General features: G+C 37.8%; 1 protein-coding gene across 1 annotated transcript in view; it reads right to left on the bottom strand.

Annotated features, from left to right (window-relative positions):
* Positions 1-1,984, bottom strand: part of LOC124171392 — a 156,610-nt gene extending 154,626 nt beyond the window's left edge. Inside the window, exon 1 of the mRNA XM_046550563.1 lies at positions 1,849-1,984. Coding sequence (XP_046406519.1) covers positions 1,849-1,884 — 36 coding nt within the window. The 5' untranslated portion in view covers positions 1,885-1,984. The remainder of the gene's footprint in view (positions 1-1,848) is intronic.
* Between the last annotated feature and the right edge of the window lie 19,649 nt (positions 1,985-21,633).

Raw genomic sequence — 21,633 nt, 5'->3', positions numbered from 1 at the left:
TATTCAAAATGGTAACTTCAAATAGGTAACAATAATAAAATTTTAGGAATCGAAAAAATTTGAATCCGTATTTTTCTTCATTTCACCAAATGATTCAAAAATCAACAGATACATAAGAGTTATAATAAATCCACAATGAAAGTAGGATTTTCCTCTCAGAAATAAATCATAAAACGTGTCCCTTTCGTATTAATCTACGTATCTAAATTACTTATCAATGATCTTTTAAAAATATACGTGTTTCCCGTAAAATCGTTGATGGATTATCGATTTAACACTAACTTCATTACATCGAATAAAATTGTACTTCATAGGACAAACATCCGACACTGCGTATCCCAGGTACTTGCATTGGCCCCTAATTTCCAGTGGAGACTCCAGTCGATCTAAACGATTCATACCTTGAAATACCCGAGGCATGAAGTTAACATTATTTGCAAAAGTAGCGTATCGTAAATTACGTTTCAACTTTCACCCGCAGCGGAGGTTTCCACCGGAGTCGGGAGTCAATGCGCCAGCCAAGCTTCGGTGGAAAATGAAAGGGTATTCCACGGCTACATGCTGGAGAAGCGCCTTTGTTCACGTTCAGTAGGCCAAGGCATTTGGAATCGGCCTTCGCGACGCATCGCGGAAGCCATACCGCGGCGAACCCCACTTCCATTGGCGGGTCCGATCGCCGCTTCGCCCTTGCACCCTTGGCCAACGCGGGCGTTTCGTGCGCCCATCCGTCCTGTCACGTATGCCCGATGTATATCCAATTGATTTTTACTTCAAATTCTTCAGCAATATTTAAGGCTGAACTTCCTCATCTTCCAATTTACGCCCACAAAAAATTTAATCTAATTCAAAATATTTTTCTAGTCTTTCCTTTAGTAATCTAGTTTTTTTTTATTTTTTATCGCCAAACTAACATGGTATAGTAGCTGGTAAACTCAGAGGTGAAATACAGTGCTGATTTCTCTGGATGGAAATAAAATGTTATTTTCACTGTCATAATATGAGCTAGGATTGAATCTCACCTGAAGATAGAATATGATTGAGAGAAATATTTATATTTTGTTTGCGATACTAGCTTGTACTGCATGCTCATGGACTGTTCATGACGATAAATTTACACCTTACTTTCTTCTCGTTCAAGAGCGCCCATGTGTGCTAGGTTCAGTTACTCTAATACTATTAACATAAAAGGAGAGTAAAACTTCGCGTACACACAAGAGATATTTTGCGAAATGAACAACTTAAAGTTTTCCAACGTCGTAAGCTCAATATTGACTAATATTAATTCATCTCTTTCATTTTCGTATCATATGAATGAAAAATACAAAAAACGAAATCGAATTTTGAGAGACACGATTGCCTACTTTCGCTAACTACAAATATTTATTGCGATGTTTAGCAGTTACCTAGCGAAACCTGCTCCGTTATTATGCGGAATAAAATAGGCAGTCACTGAAAAACTTTGTCCGAATGAAATAAAACTTACCACATTCGTTTGCCTAAGACTTGAGACATGTCACATTTGCGATTCTTCCAAAGATAGTAAGTACTACATTCAAGTAATTTAAGTGAACAATATACTTATTATTGCTCGATGAACTTCACGAGGAATGAGGGTTAGAAAAGGGTGTCGTTTATTTAATTAATTTTGACAACGTCAACCTGTCACTGAAACATGGCGAGAAGAAGAATGCACCTGAACAATTGGAGGTGGTCCAATAAAAACATTCCCGTGTCACAATCCTTCCCCACTCTCAGCTGTAGGACATCATAAAGTCATTCCCTGGATAGCCGAAGAGCTTGAAGGGGAACCGCGCGCTCACAACGATCGAGAGAAAAAAATACACTCACCATGTTCTGCCGCAATTTCTCCAAAAGGCGATCCATCCTAGACGCTTAGCTCGCGAGACACCACACTAGACACGAAATTTAGATGGAGTATTCAAGCAACACACCCATTTCTCGAGGCCTGTGCCATAAGGGCCACCACCCGGTCGCCCTACCGCACACAAGACTGGCCGACACAAGCGGGATCGATGACATGGTCTCCCCCACCCCCTCCCCTCCCCCTTCGCCCCCTCCCACCTAACCGCCCCTCCAGCGCCGGTAGCAAAGTGAACCCAACAGCAGCGCTCGGCGGCGGGAAAAGTGGGAAGTTCGTTTTTCGGTTCTGGGATAACTAGAGCGCTAAAATTACGAACAATAGAGGCGGCAAGGTCGCTACCTCATCGGGGAGAGGGCATTTGAAAAGGACACGGAGGGTGATGCTTTCACGGTTGTTCTTGTGATTGCGTCATGCGCGGGTGTGAACAGCGGACAGCGCTAAGAAGGATCCGCCATCATATCCAAGCATTTTAACTTCATACTTAAGAGTAAACGAATGTGAACTAAAGACAACGTAGTGGGAAGATAATTGAATATTTTCCCCTGCGCCTTTGGCATTATTCCATCTGGCGAACATTTGGTTAATGGAGAGTGGCAATCACTCTTGAGCTGGAAAGACGTAAAAAGGATACATTACGCAAATCATAAACAACGCTTGGAACATTCATCTGACGCACTGTTAATTTTTTTCAACACACAGCATTTTAAACTGTAATCTCTAACTATATAAGTACTTAAAACCTAAATAATTTTCTTCTAAATACTTTGCATATTAGATTTATTTATGCTTAATTGTATTGTATTAATTTATTCTGAATTGCATTATTGCATCAATTTATTAGGTATTTATTAATGCATTTATTTATATTGTATTGTATTAAGGTATCAATTTATATTCAATTTTTTCCACTATGTTAACTCAAAATTGTTGATTTTTCGATTTCTTGTTGCTCAAAAAATGTTCATTTTATTGCTCTTAAGGTATATGGACCTACAGAAGTTAATAAATTTCATTTGATTTTTTTCACTGTGCCACCGTGCAGTGAGGGGTGAATGAAATAGAATGCCATGCTATTAGGAGGGACCGGTAGAAACCAGGTCTACATCTACATCTACATACTACCCCGCAAGCCGCCTAAAATGCGGGTGGCAAGGGTGTTGGGACACCAGCCATTTCCACATAAAAAGAAAATGGTCTTACGAAGTTACGACTAGCATTTATTAAAGTCCTTTATGGTTTCGGGGAAAAAGGAATTCGCATATCTATCCGTTCGGCAAAATATATATCTTAATTTATCGCTTCTGTCGGACCTGGAAATATAGTGGGTCTCCAATATTATGTTCTCAGTGTCGCCCTTAAAGATATCCATTCTCAATTCTTCAAGAAATCTAAGCCTAGCGCGCTGCCTCCTAGTCTCCAGCGGCTCCCAGCCTAATTCGCTTAACATCTGGGTAACGCTGTCTGTACGCCCTTAGCAGTTTTTGACGAACCGCGCAGCCTTCACGCAGCACGCTTGAATTATTCAGTTCGCGGATGAAGTCTTTCTGCACCGGATCCCATACTCTGGCTGCTTATTTAAGGTGCGGTCGGACGAGTGCGAAATAGCACCTTTCTTTTACTTTCTCATCCGAATATCTTCCCACAATACTTTTGACGAATCCTAATTTCTTTAGGGCGATGCCGCAAATATTCCTTTTATGTGCTCCCCACGTGAGGTTCGAAGAAGTCATGATGGATGCACGAGAAACATATGATTCCCTTAGGGAATATATCACCGGGTGTGTTTTTGGGTGATTGTTTCCAACGTTTCAACGGCTGCGTCTGCCATAGTCTTCAGGGGTAGAATCTGGAGCCGAATCCTTTTCGGTATTTTCTATATTTATTTATATCTTTGGTTACCCTGATTTTTGTTTACGTGGATTGTGATATTCCACGTACCATGGGCGCAGCTAGGAATTAAGTCTAGGGGGGGTTTTAGGCGCAACTAATACTAGGGAGTTTGGGGATATGGAATACCCTCCAGGGGAAGCGGGAGGGGCGGGGGCCCTCCTCCAGAATTTTTTTTAAGATAAATGGTTCAAAATGGTGAGTTTTACGGCTTTCGGGGGGATATTTTATTAATTTTTTACATTATTCAATAAGTAATATTAATCCAATTAAGTGCAAAGTATTTACTTGAAGGTAACTTAAAAATTTCTCTGAGCTTTGGGGGGGGGGGTTTATCCCCCAAAACCCCCCTCGCTGCGCCACTGTCACATACTGCTTAATTGGAAGTCTTTGTCTCCAAATAACCTCTTCAGTTCCAGTGTATCACATATGATACGAATGGTTTCTCATCATTTCCTGGTCTAAAGGCCGTTTTACACGGTACACGGAATTGCGTAGGCTAGAGCTGCATTAATTTCTAAAATGGCGTGGAATTGCGCGAATGCATGAACGAAATTAGAGCATGGGCTATTTTGCCGTCTCGCGTCCACGCATTCTCGCATGTGTTCTAGCAATTCCCCGCTTTACGCGACGCAATTTTGATTCCGCCTTCGCACGTCAGATTGCGCAATTCCGTGTACCGTGGAAAACGGCCTTAAGAGTGACTTCAAGTGCTGAGCGCCGTTTGTTTCGCATTCTACACATTCTGTGCTTGAACATACTCAGTTGTTGTCCATCTTTCTCTTGAATCTCAGGCGTGGTTGATGACGAAAGATTCCAGTTTTGATGGTATTCTAAATGGCATTGAGCAAGGGGAGTACCATTTATTCACACTAGTTTACTATGTATTGATATTATTTCAATATCAATTATAATGCATCAATACTCTGCATGTATTCAATTTTTTTTGCATAATATCCTTTTCTTATAATTGTTGCATTATTTTTACGTAACATCAGTGATACAAGGGATTACTATCACGACGACCAAAATTTTTTAAGTGGATTAATATTTTTCAGTTCTATTTCTATAGAAAAATGAGGCAAACGCAAATTGTCTTCGGTAAATGTAATTTCAGGACCGAAGAGGTTATGTTCTTTTCGTCTAGGTTAATTTCAATCGCCACTTTTACAATTCGATCCCAATAATAATTCGCGCGGTATTGAACCCTCGTATTTTTGACATTTATTCCATAAGCAGTAACGGAGCATTGCTTGGAACCCAGTCATAGAATGCATTTCAAAAATACGCAGGTATTATTCCGCGCGAATATTTATTGGGATCGCATTGTAAAAGAGGCGATCGAAATTAACCAAGATGAGAAGAGCATGAATAGAGACAAAGGTTTAAACTGCACAGTACGTGGAATAAAATAATTAATATGCGTAAACAACAATCAGGGCAACCAAAATCATAAAAAATAAACAAAATACTGTGAAGAATTGGGCTCCGCATTCTACCCCTGAAGACGATGGCAGACTCAGCCGTTGAAGCGTTGAGAGATATTACCCAAAACCACGCCGGACGGGAAGCCAGAGAAATATTCCTTCAAAGTATACGTCGGGAAAACCTAAGATTCTACACCTGATGCCTCATTCGCCAAGATAAGAAAAATGTCGTAATATAAGTGCATAGGGATTAATTGGAGCTTCCAAAAAAAATATAATGGACCAGCAGAAGAGTAAAGTGGAGAAATGGTTAGCTTACCAAAAATAGTATTAGCCATTAATTATATACCCTACATTTTCTGAGCTAATAACAATCTACCCACACCGGGTAAGGCCGTTCATATCTCCTTCCGACATTTCAATGTGCAACTCGCCCATCTTCCTCAGGGATTCAGGAATCCAATCCCAGAATCCTTGGATTCCTGAATCACAGAGGATGATGAACGAGTTGCACATCAAAACGTCGGAAGAAAATATGGACGTCGTTACCCTGTATGAGACCCGAGAACTCTTCACTGCCATATTTAACCGGGAAAAATACCAGATACTAAAACACTACCTCCCCTTCTACATGCCCATAAGATGGAGTTGACACCCAGTAGCAGTGCATAAACATTATATCAGGACAATGGGACAATTACAAGCCTATACTGTATTTTTCCCTTGGAGCTTTCGCGAGTCATCGAAACTGTTGATGTTTTTTTCGGGTGCGCCCCGCGTATTAATTGGGTTTGTTGCCCGACATTCCATGGCCGTGGTTGGCCACTTTTTCGGAAGGAAAGTAACCCGCAACGACCAGGAAAAGTGACCGGCAACGGCTACGAAACGTCGGGCAACAAACCCAATTAGTACGCGGGGCACACCCGAAAAAACAACATTAACAAGCAAATACTGGATACAAAACTCTATTAACCTATTTAAAATAATATATAGTCTTGAATAAAACGCTTATAGCGATGACACTTTGATAAATTAATAACTAGATGATTATACAGAGAGACACAGAGACTCTCACATTGAGAATAGTAGTTCATCCCACTGAAACGTCTGGGAAAAATTTTGTAAATGATCCTTTTTCTGTGTCTCTTGTTTCTGTATGTTTATCATCTAGGTATTTATTTACAATAATAGGTACTTAACATTAGCGGCGTACGGACGCATATCAAACGACGCGTCGTGCGGCGTGCGGCGTTCATCAGTATCCAAGCCGACCGTCTCTACGGCGCGAATAGGTCACTGATGATTAAAACCTGTATTCCAAAGATTAAGAAGAGCAAATGATCCCAAAAGAAGAGCAAAAATTCCCAAGTGGAAGGTTTCACCGAAAGCATGGCGTATACATACTAATGGCTAGTGCGAGAGTTTATCCCAGTCCAAAATGCTTGAAATTATGAAAATAAATTAGCGATTCTCCTACAAGCCAGTGGCAGATGTAATGGGGGTGAGGGAACTCATCCTTCCCCCTTAAGAATTGATCTCTATGCTCTGCAAGGTTACAAGAAAGTAAGTTCTAAGCGTGAAAAACGAAAGAGAATAAGTCATTGCCCTTAAACTATTCAACCAAAGCGTACGCTCCGCAATCTTTGACAGCATTCGCGCTAAATGACTTGTCGTAAAATGCACTTCGATGTTGTCTCAATGCGAGAAGTGGAAGATGAGAAAATAACTAGCATGGTGACCCTCGTATCCTTCTACAAGCCTGACGTCTGTATTGCACATAGTTGGCAGGTAAAACATCCTAAAAAATTAGCATTCACGTGCAAGTTCTCGCGGAGGGATTGTAACGAAGTTGCTTTGGGGTAGCAGTAAGCAGTTTAAACGCAAGACCACTTTTTCTCGGGCTATCAATATAGATTTTTGGAATTTTTTCTACCTCTCAAATGTGTAATTTGAGAGCTTTTCGAATGAATAATAAACATTTTTTTGAAGGAAATGTGTTTTTTTCGTAAAATGACTCGATTTTTCTAATAATCCATCTTTTGGTACAAATTTCGATTTTCGTTGAAAATGCCGACCTTTAAATTTAGATTAAAAATAGATGCGTTCACTAAAAATTGCCTTATTTCAACAAGATCTGTGTTGCATCAATGCCAAGAACCACGAAATACATCTTCGAATGGTGAAGAAGACATTTCAGAGTTGCCTAATAATTATCTCTTTACCGGGAATATCACGAAAATATTAGGTCCTATATCTGCATCAGAGTAGACATAAAGAGGGGACTAGCAAATGAGATACATATCAATATATATCAATAAACTCTCATGCTTCTCCTTCGTGAGTGTTAAAAATTAATTTAGTAATTTTATATTTTCTCAGATCATACCATTTTCACGAAGTAGAACGATCTGAGATTATAATACTTTTTTGCGCCCCCATGTTTGTAGACTGAATTTCTCTACTTCAATTTTATGACTGCAGCTTCATACGCAGAAATATGCCGACTTTTCACTAAAGCTCCAGGAAGTATTGAATGAGCCTGAATTAATGAATGAAGCTTTATATTAACGGCCTGAAACATAGATTAAAAGACATATTTGAATGAACCAGAGCCACAGCTTCGAAAAAATTACTTTAGAAAACGAAAAAATGAAAATCAATACCAACTCATGAAATGCTCATACCATTTGAAATCATAATCAAATGATTTGAATAATATCTTTGCATACAATATCTTCTCAAGGCCGCTTTACATGGTGAATGATCATGCCATCATTCGCGGGATTTAAGAAAAAAAACAAAATAGAAAATGTTCAAATTTTCATTGGATGATCATGCGCATGACGGCTCATTCGCAAATTTTTTCGCTATAAACGGCGAATGATTTCATTTGCATAATCCTTCGCGAGATCATTCACCGTGTGTAGCGGCCTTTAAATCCGATATACATACATGCTAAACTGATTCCGTCTCCATGATTTAAAATCAGCCATCCATCGCGTTACAGCCTCTAACACATGACCTATTTAAACCCACTTGTTTGCCTGGAATTCCCTGCATTCAAAATTGAGAGACATAGACATGAGTGAATTTAAATGAGCTAAATGCTATGCTAATTAGAAAGGAAAGGAACACCACCTAAAGCCGCAGACGATATTAATCGGATATCTAAATAAGGCTGATAAATCCAAAACGCGTTTTTTTATCACAAGATAGATATTTTGACAACGCTACATATCCTATTTTTAAAATCCACGACTAGTAGTAAAAGTAAGGTTACATAGCTATCCAAGTTGTAATATCTGTGACATTAAAAAAACTGTAAAGCAAAACAGTATCCATATGTAGCTTATGTTCTGTATAGAATTGAAGAGCACAATTCTTTTGTATGTCTGGAGAACACCAAAAACCATGATAAGCAGACCCTTTATCTACTCATTGGATGTTGTGAAGATATCTAAGAGATGTTATAATAATGACCCCCATGTCCACTGTTGGACATCGCTGCAACGTTGCTTGGCAGGTCCTATGGATATTTGACAGATATCCATTCATTATTGATTGGATTAGCATAGATACTGCACGGATATCATATTATAACGCCAGCAATGTTGTCGGGATATTGGTTGCTGCTGCTTGGGTCGTTAATAGCTGGAGCACATAAGTCTGACACCATGATGATTTTCTTTTTCTTCGAAACTTGTTTTAAAATTTAAGTATATATCCCAGAGTTAGGACTCCAAAAATAGCTGATCATAAACTGCGGAACGAAGGTTCCCGCGTTTAAATACGACGAAATCCTTGGAACACCTCCAGTGATGGAAAAATTGATTTCGTTTAAAATTGAAAATAGAAATTCCATAGTCGAGGATCGAGAAAACCGAGCCATGATACTCGATTTTCGATCGAAATGCGATTATTTAATTAGATCTTGACCATTTCGTCTGATCGTCGGCATCGGCGAAATAATTTTATCTAAGACCGGTAAAATTGGAAAGGCGCATCCTCAATTTTCGAGAAAGCATCTCAATCAGTTGATCTTTCTCAAACATTTTAGTGGAGCTGAATGGTTTCAAGCGGTGATCCCAATATTTATTTCGAGAGTTTTTCGAATGCATAATAAACCTGTTTTTGAAGGAACTGCATTCTTTTCAAAAGAAAACCGTCGATTTTTTTCGATTGATCGATATTTTGGCTCAAATTTAGATTTTTGTTGAAAAGTCGAGCTTTTCATTTCGATATAATATCGATTGCTCGAAAACTCGATTTTGGCCGAGATTTTTCCATCACTAAACACATTCTCTTTTAAACTCTCGCAAAGTGGTCCTTGGCTTCGGCGAACGATGGAGTGTATCTGTGGCCAAGAAAAAGGACTGCCCCTCAACCCTTGTTATACACACCAAGAGCTTCATCCTTGGTGAGTTTTAACCTCTCCAAAAAATAACCCTAATAAAATAGGCGCCTGGGCGCCTCCTTCCTTTTTTAATATAGCCATATACCGCTACTTAAATGCATAAATAAAAACGCTGATTTTGAAGGTTTAATAGAGTTAGCTGAAATTGGTAGATCAGAATAACTATTTGAGGAGTGCATTGAAAGGACAAAGAGAAGGAAAACTGATACATGGATCAGCCATCGCAAAAGAAGCTGCCCTTCATTTTGACCACTTGCCCAAGGAAGCAATGATGGTGAGGGTATGCCGGATAATGATTATGAGTGTAAGTAGAATTATTTGTTAACAATAACTGTGAATTATAAGGAAAAGTTTTGATTTATTACTGTGACGGGTAAATAAGCCCAAATAAATGGAAAATCTTATTAAAATTATCGTACCAAATTATTTGCCCAGTACTTTGATCCCCCACCACGAAAAGAGCTTATTGCAATCGGAACATTCAATTTGGCGTTTAAATTGAATTCATAGGTGTTATGAAATATGGTTTACGATATTTCAATGCTTGTATGGATGCCTTCATTGAAAATTGTGAAAGAAAGGACCCAGTTTAAAAGTGCTTCCAAAACCCTTCGCCCGTTTCAAGGAACTATAAAATTGACTGCGTCTACTTTATTAGAATTAGTTATTATATTTTTTAAACAATTAATGCAGCACAATGATATTTATCAGACTTATTACATAAATGTCCAAATCCGATTCGCTGAGTATTAAATACAAACATGTGAGAAATTTTAAAAGGATCTCTTAGTTCATTCAAAATTACTTGTCCAAAAATAAACAATAAAATTCATTAAATATATGGTTTTTAATATAAAATTCAGTTTTATAAGATGCACCATTTGTATTTATTATTCGCGGAAATAATCTTCAATTCCATTGCCTTTCTTGATTTATCAATTCCTTGAACAAAAAATATAAACTGGCAATAAAAGTATTGAAATCATAAAAATATCTTGTGAAAATATCAGTATCAGCGGATTAAAAACTAAGGAATTCAATCTATGTATGAAATATTTGCAAAATAATAACAGCGTTATTAATTTCGTCCAGCTTTTTTCGATCTGGGACCACAGTGCACCGCCGCGGTAGGAGCTTGTCGACGCCCATGGGGAGAGGATAGGAGTGTAAGGGAGGGGATAGGAACAAACCTGCGTTGCCATGGGAGCAACGAGGCCCTCTACTACGGAAACCATGATTTACCAACGAAATTGGCAGATTGGCCAATGAGGAGAAAAATCCATCGATCATTTCTTTGGATTATTAATAGAAAAATTATGTTTAATTGGCCGAAGAATTCTGCATGGAATGATGGAATTATAAATCGTATTATTGGGGTAATAAGGTAGTTTCCTTCATCAAAGAAAACGAAAGGCATTCCGATTCGTTTCCCACCAGTATTTTATTCATAATATACAAATTATTTGGTTTTAGAAATCCCAGTTTAGACGAATGTTAATGGTCAATTTTGACCGCATTTAAAAAAGGCCAGATTAGCGCCCATACGATGCCACTCCACGTGACTTCACAGGGACTTAGATTCTATACGAGTAGATAGGAGTTTTGCATCGTTTGAGATTACCAATGCATGCATGACACACAGAGCTCAGGGAAACATTTCTTAATAATCACCTATTAAATTGCCTATGGACGGAAAGTTTCCTTCTTTTGAAAGGGTATAAATAATTCTTATTTAAGCCAAGCGTTACCAGCTAGCTGGGTACTCTGCTACCTGCTAGCATCCTGCATCGTAGCGGCGCACATAGCCTCGCACCAAAGGGGCCTCACACGGCGGAAGCCGGAACCAGAATGACGTCACACGGGCTTTTCACAGCATTCATACTTTGCCGTCGCGTTTTCGCGCGCTTGAAATTTTCACTTTTCATTTAATCGCGAAAAATAGATATAGTCATTTAAAAATCTAAAAGCGTGAAATGCGTACTCCAGGAGTAATAATCTTTCGATTTAGGCAATAAAAAATAATAGGAAACCACCCTATTGGAGTGGTCATGTGAAATTGTGATAAGCACTATATGTTACCACTCTTTTGTCCTTGTCTTCATTTTCTAAGCCATGCATTCATATTAAACTTCATTCCTAGAATTCGTCGTAAATAAGTTTCTGTTTTCTTAAACTGCATGATTTCATTCACATGTTCCTGAAGAAATCGAGTGCCCGATCATCATAAAACAGCCGTTGCTATCCCAGCTATTTCGTTTTAATTTTAAACAAATAAAGTACAATTTTCTTCATCTTGTAGCGTTACTTTGTACCCACAATTTCTAATATTCTTAAGGGCCGTTTGAGCTTACTGGAATGAATACACCTACAATCTACGCCTGATACCCAGCGACAAGGAATATTTTCTGCCTCTATGGTACCTTTCTGCACGGGGCAAGACGTGAACCACCTGAGCATTGTGAACTGTTTATCGCATCGCTGTCGCGATCTCGCGCTCGCTTGTTTCCTGGCCATCGAGATGACGAGCACCGTCGTCCCCGAGTTGCATCTCTTCGTCGTTACTCGCTTCACTAGTGCTCTCGCTAGACGACGCGCTGTTTGTCCAATAGGGACGAAGCACTCGCGAGATGAGAGGCAGCGCCATAAAAAAAAGAAATGACCGCAGCGAGGAAAACTTTTTAGCTCGCCACAGGAAACATCTTAGTTATAAAATACTGCTCATGATTCACGTCACGCGCGTATGCACGCACCCAAAGTGCGTCTCGTGAATACGTGGCGGGTCGAAGCACGGCAAGGCTTCTCAATTCCGTACAGTTTCCCGGTCAATGAATCCGGAGGATCTTACACACAAGTTTTCCTCCTACGGAAAAAGCAATAAATATGATTGAAAGAAAAACATGCAATTTTCTGCGGTTATGAACTTTTACTCCCGACCAAGGTGTTGATGTTAATACATCATGTTTAAAGTACATCAATATTACTACATCGTTTTCATTAGTTGATTTATTTATAACGTAACCAGTGTAAAAAGATTGTATATAAATATGAATAAAATAAAGGTGTCAGAAATTAAAATAGAACCTAAAGATTTTATGATAGGGTTATTCGAAATAGTTGTCTTACAGTTTTTTTTAGATTTCAGTGCAGTTTCAAGGTAAAAATTCACTAACCATACAATACAATCATGATACATGTTTAAATTTACTAAGCTGTGAAATTCTCACTTTCCATTTCCACTCCATCACTCCTGGTTTATCTGATTTTAAACAATAAATATGATGTTATCCATCCAGATTAAGAGAATTAGCGTTTTTAAATGAGGAATTATAAGTTATAGAATGATGAAATAAGATTTAAACTGTCAAACGCTTCAATCCAGTTAATTTTTTTCCAAGTAAACGATCTGCAGTTATTTTTCATCATGCGCACCTATAAAGCGACAGGTCAAATCAATGGATATCTATTACCGAACTTTATGTGAATAATTTTCAGCAATTTACATTTGAAGTATAATAGCGTGCATCTACATCTAGAAAGTATTACCACGCTACCCGCCTCAATTAGTGTGCGGCGGGAAGAGTAAGGACATCAGCCGTTTGCCCTAAAAAAAGGTACGCGTTGGAGTGACTTTATGGTATGGCGTCATTATATGACTATCGTCATTTGGTGATGGTGTATATTATTAATGAATGCGGCATGTATATAGTACAAAAAATTGTACAAATTATGGCATTAACATTATACAAATACATCACAATGAGCAGAATATCGGATGCCAATTATTCCTTTCTCAAGAGCCTAGAAGGACTTTAGATTGAAATCTCATTAAAATACGTTTGATGAAGGAGAGAAACAGTTGAGGATTCTTACCAAAAATTATTTTTTTAAAATAATGATTATAATTTGAATTTTGTTTTTTTTATGCTTAGTGCATTTTCTATTAGTTTTGGGGCGCGTGACGACCTACTGGCTTTGCTTTGGGGTACAATGTTTTGACTTGGAAAGCAACTGACCCCAAAACCATGAATATGTGCCACTATTTTTCTTGTTTCTTACTCCAGAGTGAGCTTTACATCCCAACTTCGAGCTAAAGTATAGTGAACAAGCATCAATTTTTTGCGTAAATTCTCTTTGGATTACAGGATTCATTATGTGAGGATTTTAAAAAATTCTTCCTCGAAGAGATGGTATCTAGCAACGTTAGCGCTTCAACCATTACCTCCCGGTGATATCATATGAGATCGATTAAAAATTAACAGATTTCAAGCGAAAGCTTATATCGCAATTAATGTTAAGAGAAAATTTTTAAAATGTCATGCGGATATTAGAAAAATATACCTGCATATAGCATGTAGCACAAATAAGCATGGAGGTTAGTTATGCGAATATACAGACAGATAATTACGAAATCTGTTAATTTTAAGCGATCTCACATGAGATCAACAGGAGGTAATGGGTTAATTTGAACCTAATATATAATTCATAACACGGGACCTAGAACACTCACGTTAGTAAAATACCACCCCTTCTTATGGTTTAACTCCACAGTGAATATAAACAGTTAACAATAAGCATGGCTGTGCAGCGGCCAGAAACTGATACTAACAATGAAATCACGTAACTTGTCAATAATGCCACGATTATTAAATGAAATGGAAAAGTTTGAAAATAAGATGAATCTGTTACGCAGGAAATTTTGTGTATCTCATTATGAAGGACTAAAAGTACTTGTAATACCCCACTCATGCATTTGAATCTGGTACTTATTATTAAACATGACATTCACCTGATTGAATCCAACAATCATTTTCATAATCATTTTATTCGCATCCCCAATCACACACACAAGAGCAATCATGTAACGGCTCGGACTCTCGTAAGTCATCTGGCCATTGGTGCTACAATTTGTATTACCTGCTGCACTTAAGAGTACCCACATTCAAAATATATCTCAAAGGCTAGCTGACAACGGCAATCTTTTACAGCTTGGTAAATTTCATGGCAGATTGCCATTTTTTAAACTATATGTACATGTATGTCGATTGCATTAATTTATGTCATAAAATTGATATGTTGATATGAAATTGATAACTTACGTTAAAAAATCGAGGGAAAAATTAATGAATCGTTGTTATAACCATTTGTGGTGTTCACAGAGATGGTTTCCCATTCCGATGGACCTTGGTTTAACTCCCAGTTTGGCACAGAAGGGCGAGTTGTGGTTTCCACGCATGTGGCCGAGAAGGAGGAGAAAATATCCAAACTCACGTGATCTTCCATCTCGAAACCAGTGACAGGAAAGAACGCTGATTCGTTGAACTCATCGATTGCACTTTTTTAATACAGCAAAGCTAGTTTATTTCGAGAGAAAATTTTATTCCCATTCAAATTTATGTCTCTGAGGAAGGAAAGTTTTTTTGGCTTTGATTCAAATGTTTATGGTTTTAAACATGCAACTTTTCCATTTTCCAAATAAATATTGACATTATTCACAATTCACTTGATTTCGATGTTTTCCCCCAGCATCGCTCTCTTACGCAGCCATATTGATTGTTCACAGATCTGTCTCTATTCACTCGTGATGCTTGACCCTTGGAAAATTTAGTATTTTACGGAGACTCCCAGACCCCTAGTTACTACTTGACTGCGAGGTTTATATGGATTATAATGAGGCACCAATAGTGCATGACCTCCGTCGTTATAACATTGTAGATGTAACAAGACCTAGAACGGAAATCTTCAAGCAAAGTACCCAATTCCTGAGAACAAAATTATATCGTGCATTTCCAAAATTTATAACTAATGCGAATAATGAATATAGGTACTGTATAAGTGCAGTAAATTGTTTATTCACTTTTAATGAATCGAATGTATCGAATTTGATTAGATTTTATTTGGAATGAGGTAGATCAGTGCAAGTTCAGTGTCCTAGTTTCGTGCTTTCTTGTATTAAATCCATATGAAAATTCAAATTTGTTTGTTCAATTCGTGGATTTCTCTTGTAACTGCCAGCACTGACTTGTGAGACACTTTAGTTCAAATATATAGCAACATATCCCAAGAATCCAAATATAAAACGACTCGGTAACCCCAAAACGGAATCTTAATTCCAATTGGTAGCCTATGTTACAAATTATATATGTACAACCAAAAAATGTATTTATGACTGGAATAAACATTATTAGTATTATATTAAGCGTTAGCGTTCTTATAAACTGACTCTTTAGGGAAGGCATTGAAAACCTCTCGCATCATGAGCACTGCAATCCAAATAGACCCTATTCACTAAAAAAAATCTAGCTGCTTACTCACTAAATATGCTTAACCACGAAGTAAGGTTCATATTAGTGACCCATTTGTCAATGTTACTCGAGGAAAAGAACCAAAAGAAGCCAAGAATGGAATAGAAAATAATAGTGGAATTGTTCATGGAGAAGAAGAAGACAAGGCATCATTTTTCAGCATCAGAGAGAAATACGAAAGCTAATTTGTAAAATTTCTCGTGGGTAATGACTAGACAAAAATTGGAGAAAGGTAGGTGTATTTACATTGAATGAGGATAATGATGACATCCAAGAAAAGGATTAGGAAGCCATTGAAAATATTAAAAAGATTGATGAAAGGGACACATGGACGAATATGAATACGAAGGTACTCAGTGCAGAGCGTTAAGCGATTAAAGATAGAGAAAATACCAGGGTGGAATTATACCTTTAAGAAGTTAAAAGAGAACAGAATAATATTAGTCAGCTGAACAAACGTCCTTTATTGGATAGCGTTGAAAAATATACTACAAACTAAATTCGCAGCAGAGTATGGGGAAACTACAGAAAAAGCGGCATCTTAATTATTTAGCAAAGAGTGTTTAAGACAAAAAATATTTAAGAGGAATCTGATTTTTTTTTAAAGAAGATAGTAATTACTTTGGTCAATAAAATGGTCATTTAATCACGGCGACTGCTACGATTATTGCTTATATACCATGCTTACATTATTACGATCTAATGCATTACTGTCGCAAATTAAGTCAAAGGAAGTTCACTTCAAAGACTATCTAAGTGCCACACTCGTGAGTAATAGCGTACCAGGCGAGGTAGGTGGATGTGGGTGGATGCGACGGCCATGGTCATTGCTAGCTGTTTGAAAAGGACCAAAACGTGCCGTGAACAAAGGATTCGGCCAGCCTCAAGGCTTGAACGAGCTCTTTCGGGTGTAAACGCCGATAAAATGGGGCTAGGGAAGCCTTACTTTTATTTTACGAAAAGAAAAATAAATATGCTGCAACAGCTCCTATTTTACTCCTCTTAGAATTTTAAATTTAGGATCCTAAATCAATAACATTTTTAAAGTCACGAGAAGCCACTTCAGCCAGCGTTCAATAATCTGAAATGTTGCAATTTATTACATGGAATTCCACGAGACTGCACACTGCACCGCTGCACATAAAATACTCTAATTCGTTAGTAAAGGATGAGAAATAATGATCAAACGTTTTTTTTAGAAATTTTATTCACATTCTTCCCATTAACAAACATGCATTCCATCAGCATGTACCCACTTCATTGTAAATTGAAAAATCGAAGGTGTGACTTTGATACCAGGTAGCCATGGATGACACCAAAGAATACACCGTACACATTATCATTATACCCTGTTATGAACCAACAAACGATTAATATTTTGTTGTACGAGATATTTCAGCAAAAATATCAAATTAAGTAAACCTCGAGAAAATCGAATGAAAGTTTCATCTCCAAATAGTCATCATATATCCAGCGCTCTCTAGCTCTATATACAGCCATACCCATAAAAAATGAGTCTTAGAAATTTGCTGCTTAATTTTATATGGCCAATTCCCCAATTTACTGGCTAAAACCAGGGATGCCAAGTGAAACGAGACGAAAGTCAAAACCAGTAAAATTTCAACAGCGAAATCCGTGGGAGCGAAATGGATTTAAACTCATGGTCGAAACGAAATCAGTGCCAAAAATACTTCGGGTCGAAACTAAACTAAAACTCTGGAACAAAAGGAAACACAGATTATGTTTCGCACGAGGCACCACGTGCTTCACCTTCAAACACTTCAGTTTCGACCCACACACCAAGTACGAAGCATAGTTGAATGAATTAGAGGTTCGGCCTACCGCCATTAGATACCTAGGGCACTCATATTTTTACCACGGACAAGAGAACGGTGAAAGCAAACTAGCCATTCGACTTTTAAGCTCAATTTTTTAACCTCTCTACACGCGTGTCAAACGTAATGGGTCGAAACTATTCCCTCTTATCCCCCCCACTCAACTTCTGGGATCAAAACTTAACTATGAGCAGCGGATTTTCGATTAATTTAGTTTCGTTCCCGGGAGTAAAGTTTCGTCCCCGGTCGAAGCTAAACTCCATGGTGATTTTAATTTCGTGCGGGAACGAAACTAAACCCAGGCCTCGTATTTTCGTTTCGTTCCGGGTCGAAACGTAATATTTTCATTTCATTTCACTTGCCATCCCTGACTCAAACTTTTCATCTCCATATTCCCACGATTGTGAGTAAAATACAAAAAAGGAATAATTTACAAGTTATTCTCTGAAAGCCTACGAAAAGAAGAGCAGGTGAATAAATTCAACGATATCGAATGAATGCATGCAATGTGAAGCAATTAATAAAGGAAAATGTGGTGTACTGCTTGATCCGCTTTACTTCAACTCTCCACTAAAAACATGGCAAAAATACATCAGATGAGACTTTAAGCTTTGTCTACGAAGTGACTGCAATTAAAATTCTCGTATTAACATCATTTTTACGACGCAAAGTAAATGATGTAACAAAGTTGATACTGTATATTAAAAGAGGCACCCAATAGCAACGAAAAGTAGTTAATGCATAGAATAAGTAAAGTGTAAATGTATATTAGCCCAGGGGTGCAGCTAGTAATTAAGGCTATGCGAAATACGTTTAAGAAATTAGGATTCGCCAAGCGTATTGTGGGAAGATTTTCGGATGAGAAAGTAAAGGAAAGGTGCTATTTCGCTCTCGTCCGACCGCACCTTGAATATGCAGCGAGCATATGGGATCCGGTGCAGAAGGACTTAATCCGCGAACTGAATAAAATTCAAAGGAAGGCTGCGCGTTTCGTCAAAAACTGCTACGGGCGTACAGACAGTGTTACCCAGATGTTAAGCGAGTTAGGCTGGGAGCCGTTGGAGACTCGGAGGCTGCGCGCTAGGCTTAGATTGCTTGAACAATTGAGAATGGATAACTTTAAGAGCGACACAGTGAACATAATATTAGAGCCACACTATATTTCCAGGTCCGATAGAAGTGATAAATTAAGAGAGATGTTTTGCCGAACGGATAGATATGCGAATTCGTTTTTCCCCCGAACCATAAAGGACTTTAATAAACGCTAGTCCCAACTTCGTTTGAGCACTTAATTTTTTTTTTTTTTTTAAGCTGTAAACGGCTGGTGTCCTAACACCCCCTGCCACACGCCTTTTAGGCGGCTTGCGGGGTATTATGTAGATAGAATACGAGGGTGTGGAATACCCGCCAGGGTAAGCGGGAGTTGCGGGGCCCTCCCCTTGCAAAATTTTCAGATAAATCGTTGAAAATGGTGAGTTTTACGGCCTTCTGAGGGATTTTTTATTAATATTTACACCTTTCTATAAGTAATATTAATCAAATTAAGTGAAATGGATTAAACTTAAAAATTTTCTGAGCTCTGGGTGGGGGGTTTATCCCCCAAAACCCCCCCTCGCTGCGCCACTGCATTAGCCATGCATCACTATCTTGGTCCAATGTTACCAAAATTTGTATTTTTACCTCATCATAATTTTTACGCAATGATGATACTTTAAAGTTGGCTAATAATTAATAAATGAATTGAATAATAATAATCCTACTGATCAATGGTATTGTTGCAAGTTAAAGGGGATATAATTTTAAGTGTCGCTCCTAAATCATCGCACTGAGGTAATCCAGCTCCAGATTAGAGAGGAAAAAACATTATCACATTTATATTCCTCAAACAAAGTTTCCTCCTCGGAAACTCAATCAAATACTTTCACAAATTATCACATTCTTTGCGAAAACTCTAGTTATCTTCCAAGTACTTGTAGACTTAATTTAAGTTTCCAATTAGTTATAGCTGACCATGAATGAAACCGAGCCTGAATTTTTGTCGTGTCAGCCTTATCATGGCTAACATTTCTAGGACCTAGTTATAAATCTCAATCAACACGAAAAAAGATAAATAACACATTAATATCCCTCTCAATAGTAATGTCTGGTGGTTGGAAGTCAAGTTAAAGCAATGTTTGCAATTTCATTGTTGTCTCATCCTTGAGCTTCAAAGTAATGGCCATGTGAAACCGCAAATATTAAAAATCTCAAAAAGACTTAATATAATCTCAATATGAAAGAAGTACAAGGGCAAAGACCACATTACACGATTATATTCCTACAATATATATCTACGCTCCGATTAAAGCACACTCATTTTTTCCCTTTCAAAATCTGATGTCTTATAAACTCTTAATGAAATATCTCATTGCGGCGATTGACAATCGATGAAAAATTGATTTTAAATCATTCAAAATCACTGCAAATGTTTACATGCTTGGAATATCCAAAATTTTTCATCCAAATATTGTCGTCATAACTTAGGACTATCGACAGAAACATACAGACCCACAAAAATAAAAAAAAACGCAAAAATCCAAATCCAGGGTTCAAAAGCTCCATTTACGTCATGCTTCCATTAAAATTGTGTCAAAGGAGCAGGATTTTTGCAAATCAACTCCCAACAATTCAAAAACTTTCCAGCGGCTTGTTCAATCGTTCGTATCGTATGAAGCATCGATGCTTTTCATCATCGTGAATGCAATGTCATAGCAGGGAGGCAACTATTATTTTCCAAGTATGCTTCCGTGGAGATTATGATGATATATAGTGATTTTCCGGGTATTCTTCCGCGTTTGTCCATTTTGTAGGACAATATTTCGCCAACTTTCCAGTTGGCTTCCTCAGGTCCACTGAAGGCAACTATTACTTCATTTCCGATTTTTGTCGATTTCTAATGATCGTCAACTTTCGGTTACCAGTCAATAGTAATGCCTGTTGCTAAATTTCAACATAAAATGTCGACAATGAACGATTTCAGACAATCATCATCATTGGTCAACAATCCTAAGATTGGTTTGACGCACTCAATTTTCATACCAGGTATTCCTATCACACCTACGTATTTCTTCTCTTTCACATCCTTCTTTACTTGTTTCATATGTTTCATTCGAGGTCTTCTTTTTCTATTCTTGCCATGAACTTGTCTCTTGACGATTGACTCCATCAGGCCATTATGTCTCAAGGTATGGCCTAAAATGTTGTTCAGTCTTCTTCTTAAGGTTTTCACGCGTCTTTTCACCTCTCCCACTCTTCTTAATACTTTGCGTGCCATGGACGTAATATTACGTCCTGTTAATCTTTCTGAAGATTGCCATGGACGTAATATTACGCCTTTCTATTTAATTGACTTTGTATGCGTGAAGCCGTAATATTTCGCCCGTGGTACTTCTCCGGTTTACTGCTTAGTGGTTCTGTTATTTCAAAAATCAACTGCTCGATGGAAAAAGAGTTCACTTTATGTCTTGAGGACGAAAAGTCCTCTGTGGCTACCGGCATCCTTATCTTAGGCCACTTTATGTGAAAATTCTTGGGGCTGATGAACCGTTCGTTGAGGGTGCATTGACCCTTTTTGTCATCCAGGATTTATAATGTTTTGCTTGGAACAATGCTTTTTTATTATTTCCAAGCTTTAAATAGTTCAAATTGAGAGTAAAAAAATATATTATGCAGGTTATGGCGGTACATCATATGTTGCAACTTTTTTTATTTTTCAGAAGCAGTAGGTTTTCATTGTTAAATTATATATTTATAAATTAGCAATTAATGTTATTCAACTCATTTATGAAGAAGAGCAAAGTAAAGAAATACAGATCGATATAAATATATTTTTGATGCTAATATTATA

Source organism: Ischnura elegans, chromosome X (assembly GCF_921293095.1).
Source record: "Ischnura elegans chromosome X, ioIscEleg1.1, whole genome shotgun sequence".
Taxonomy (NCBI): Eukaryota; Metazoa; Arthropoda; class Insecta; order Odonata; family Coenagrionidae; genus Ischnura; species Ischnura elegans.
The sequence above is the reverse complement of the archived record's forward strand: the minus strand, read 5'-3'. Positions and strand labels throughout refer to the sequence as shown.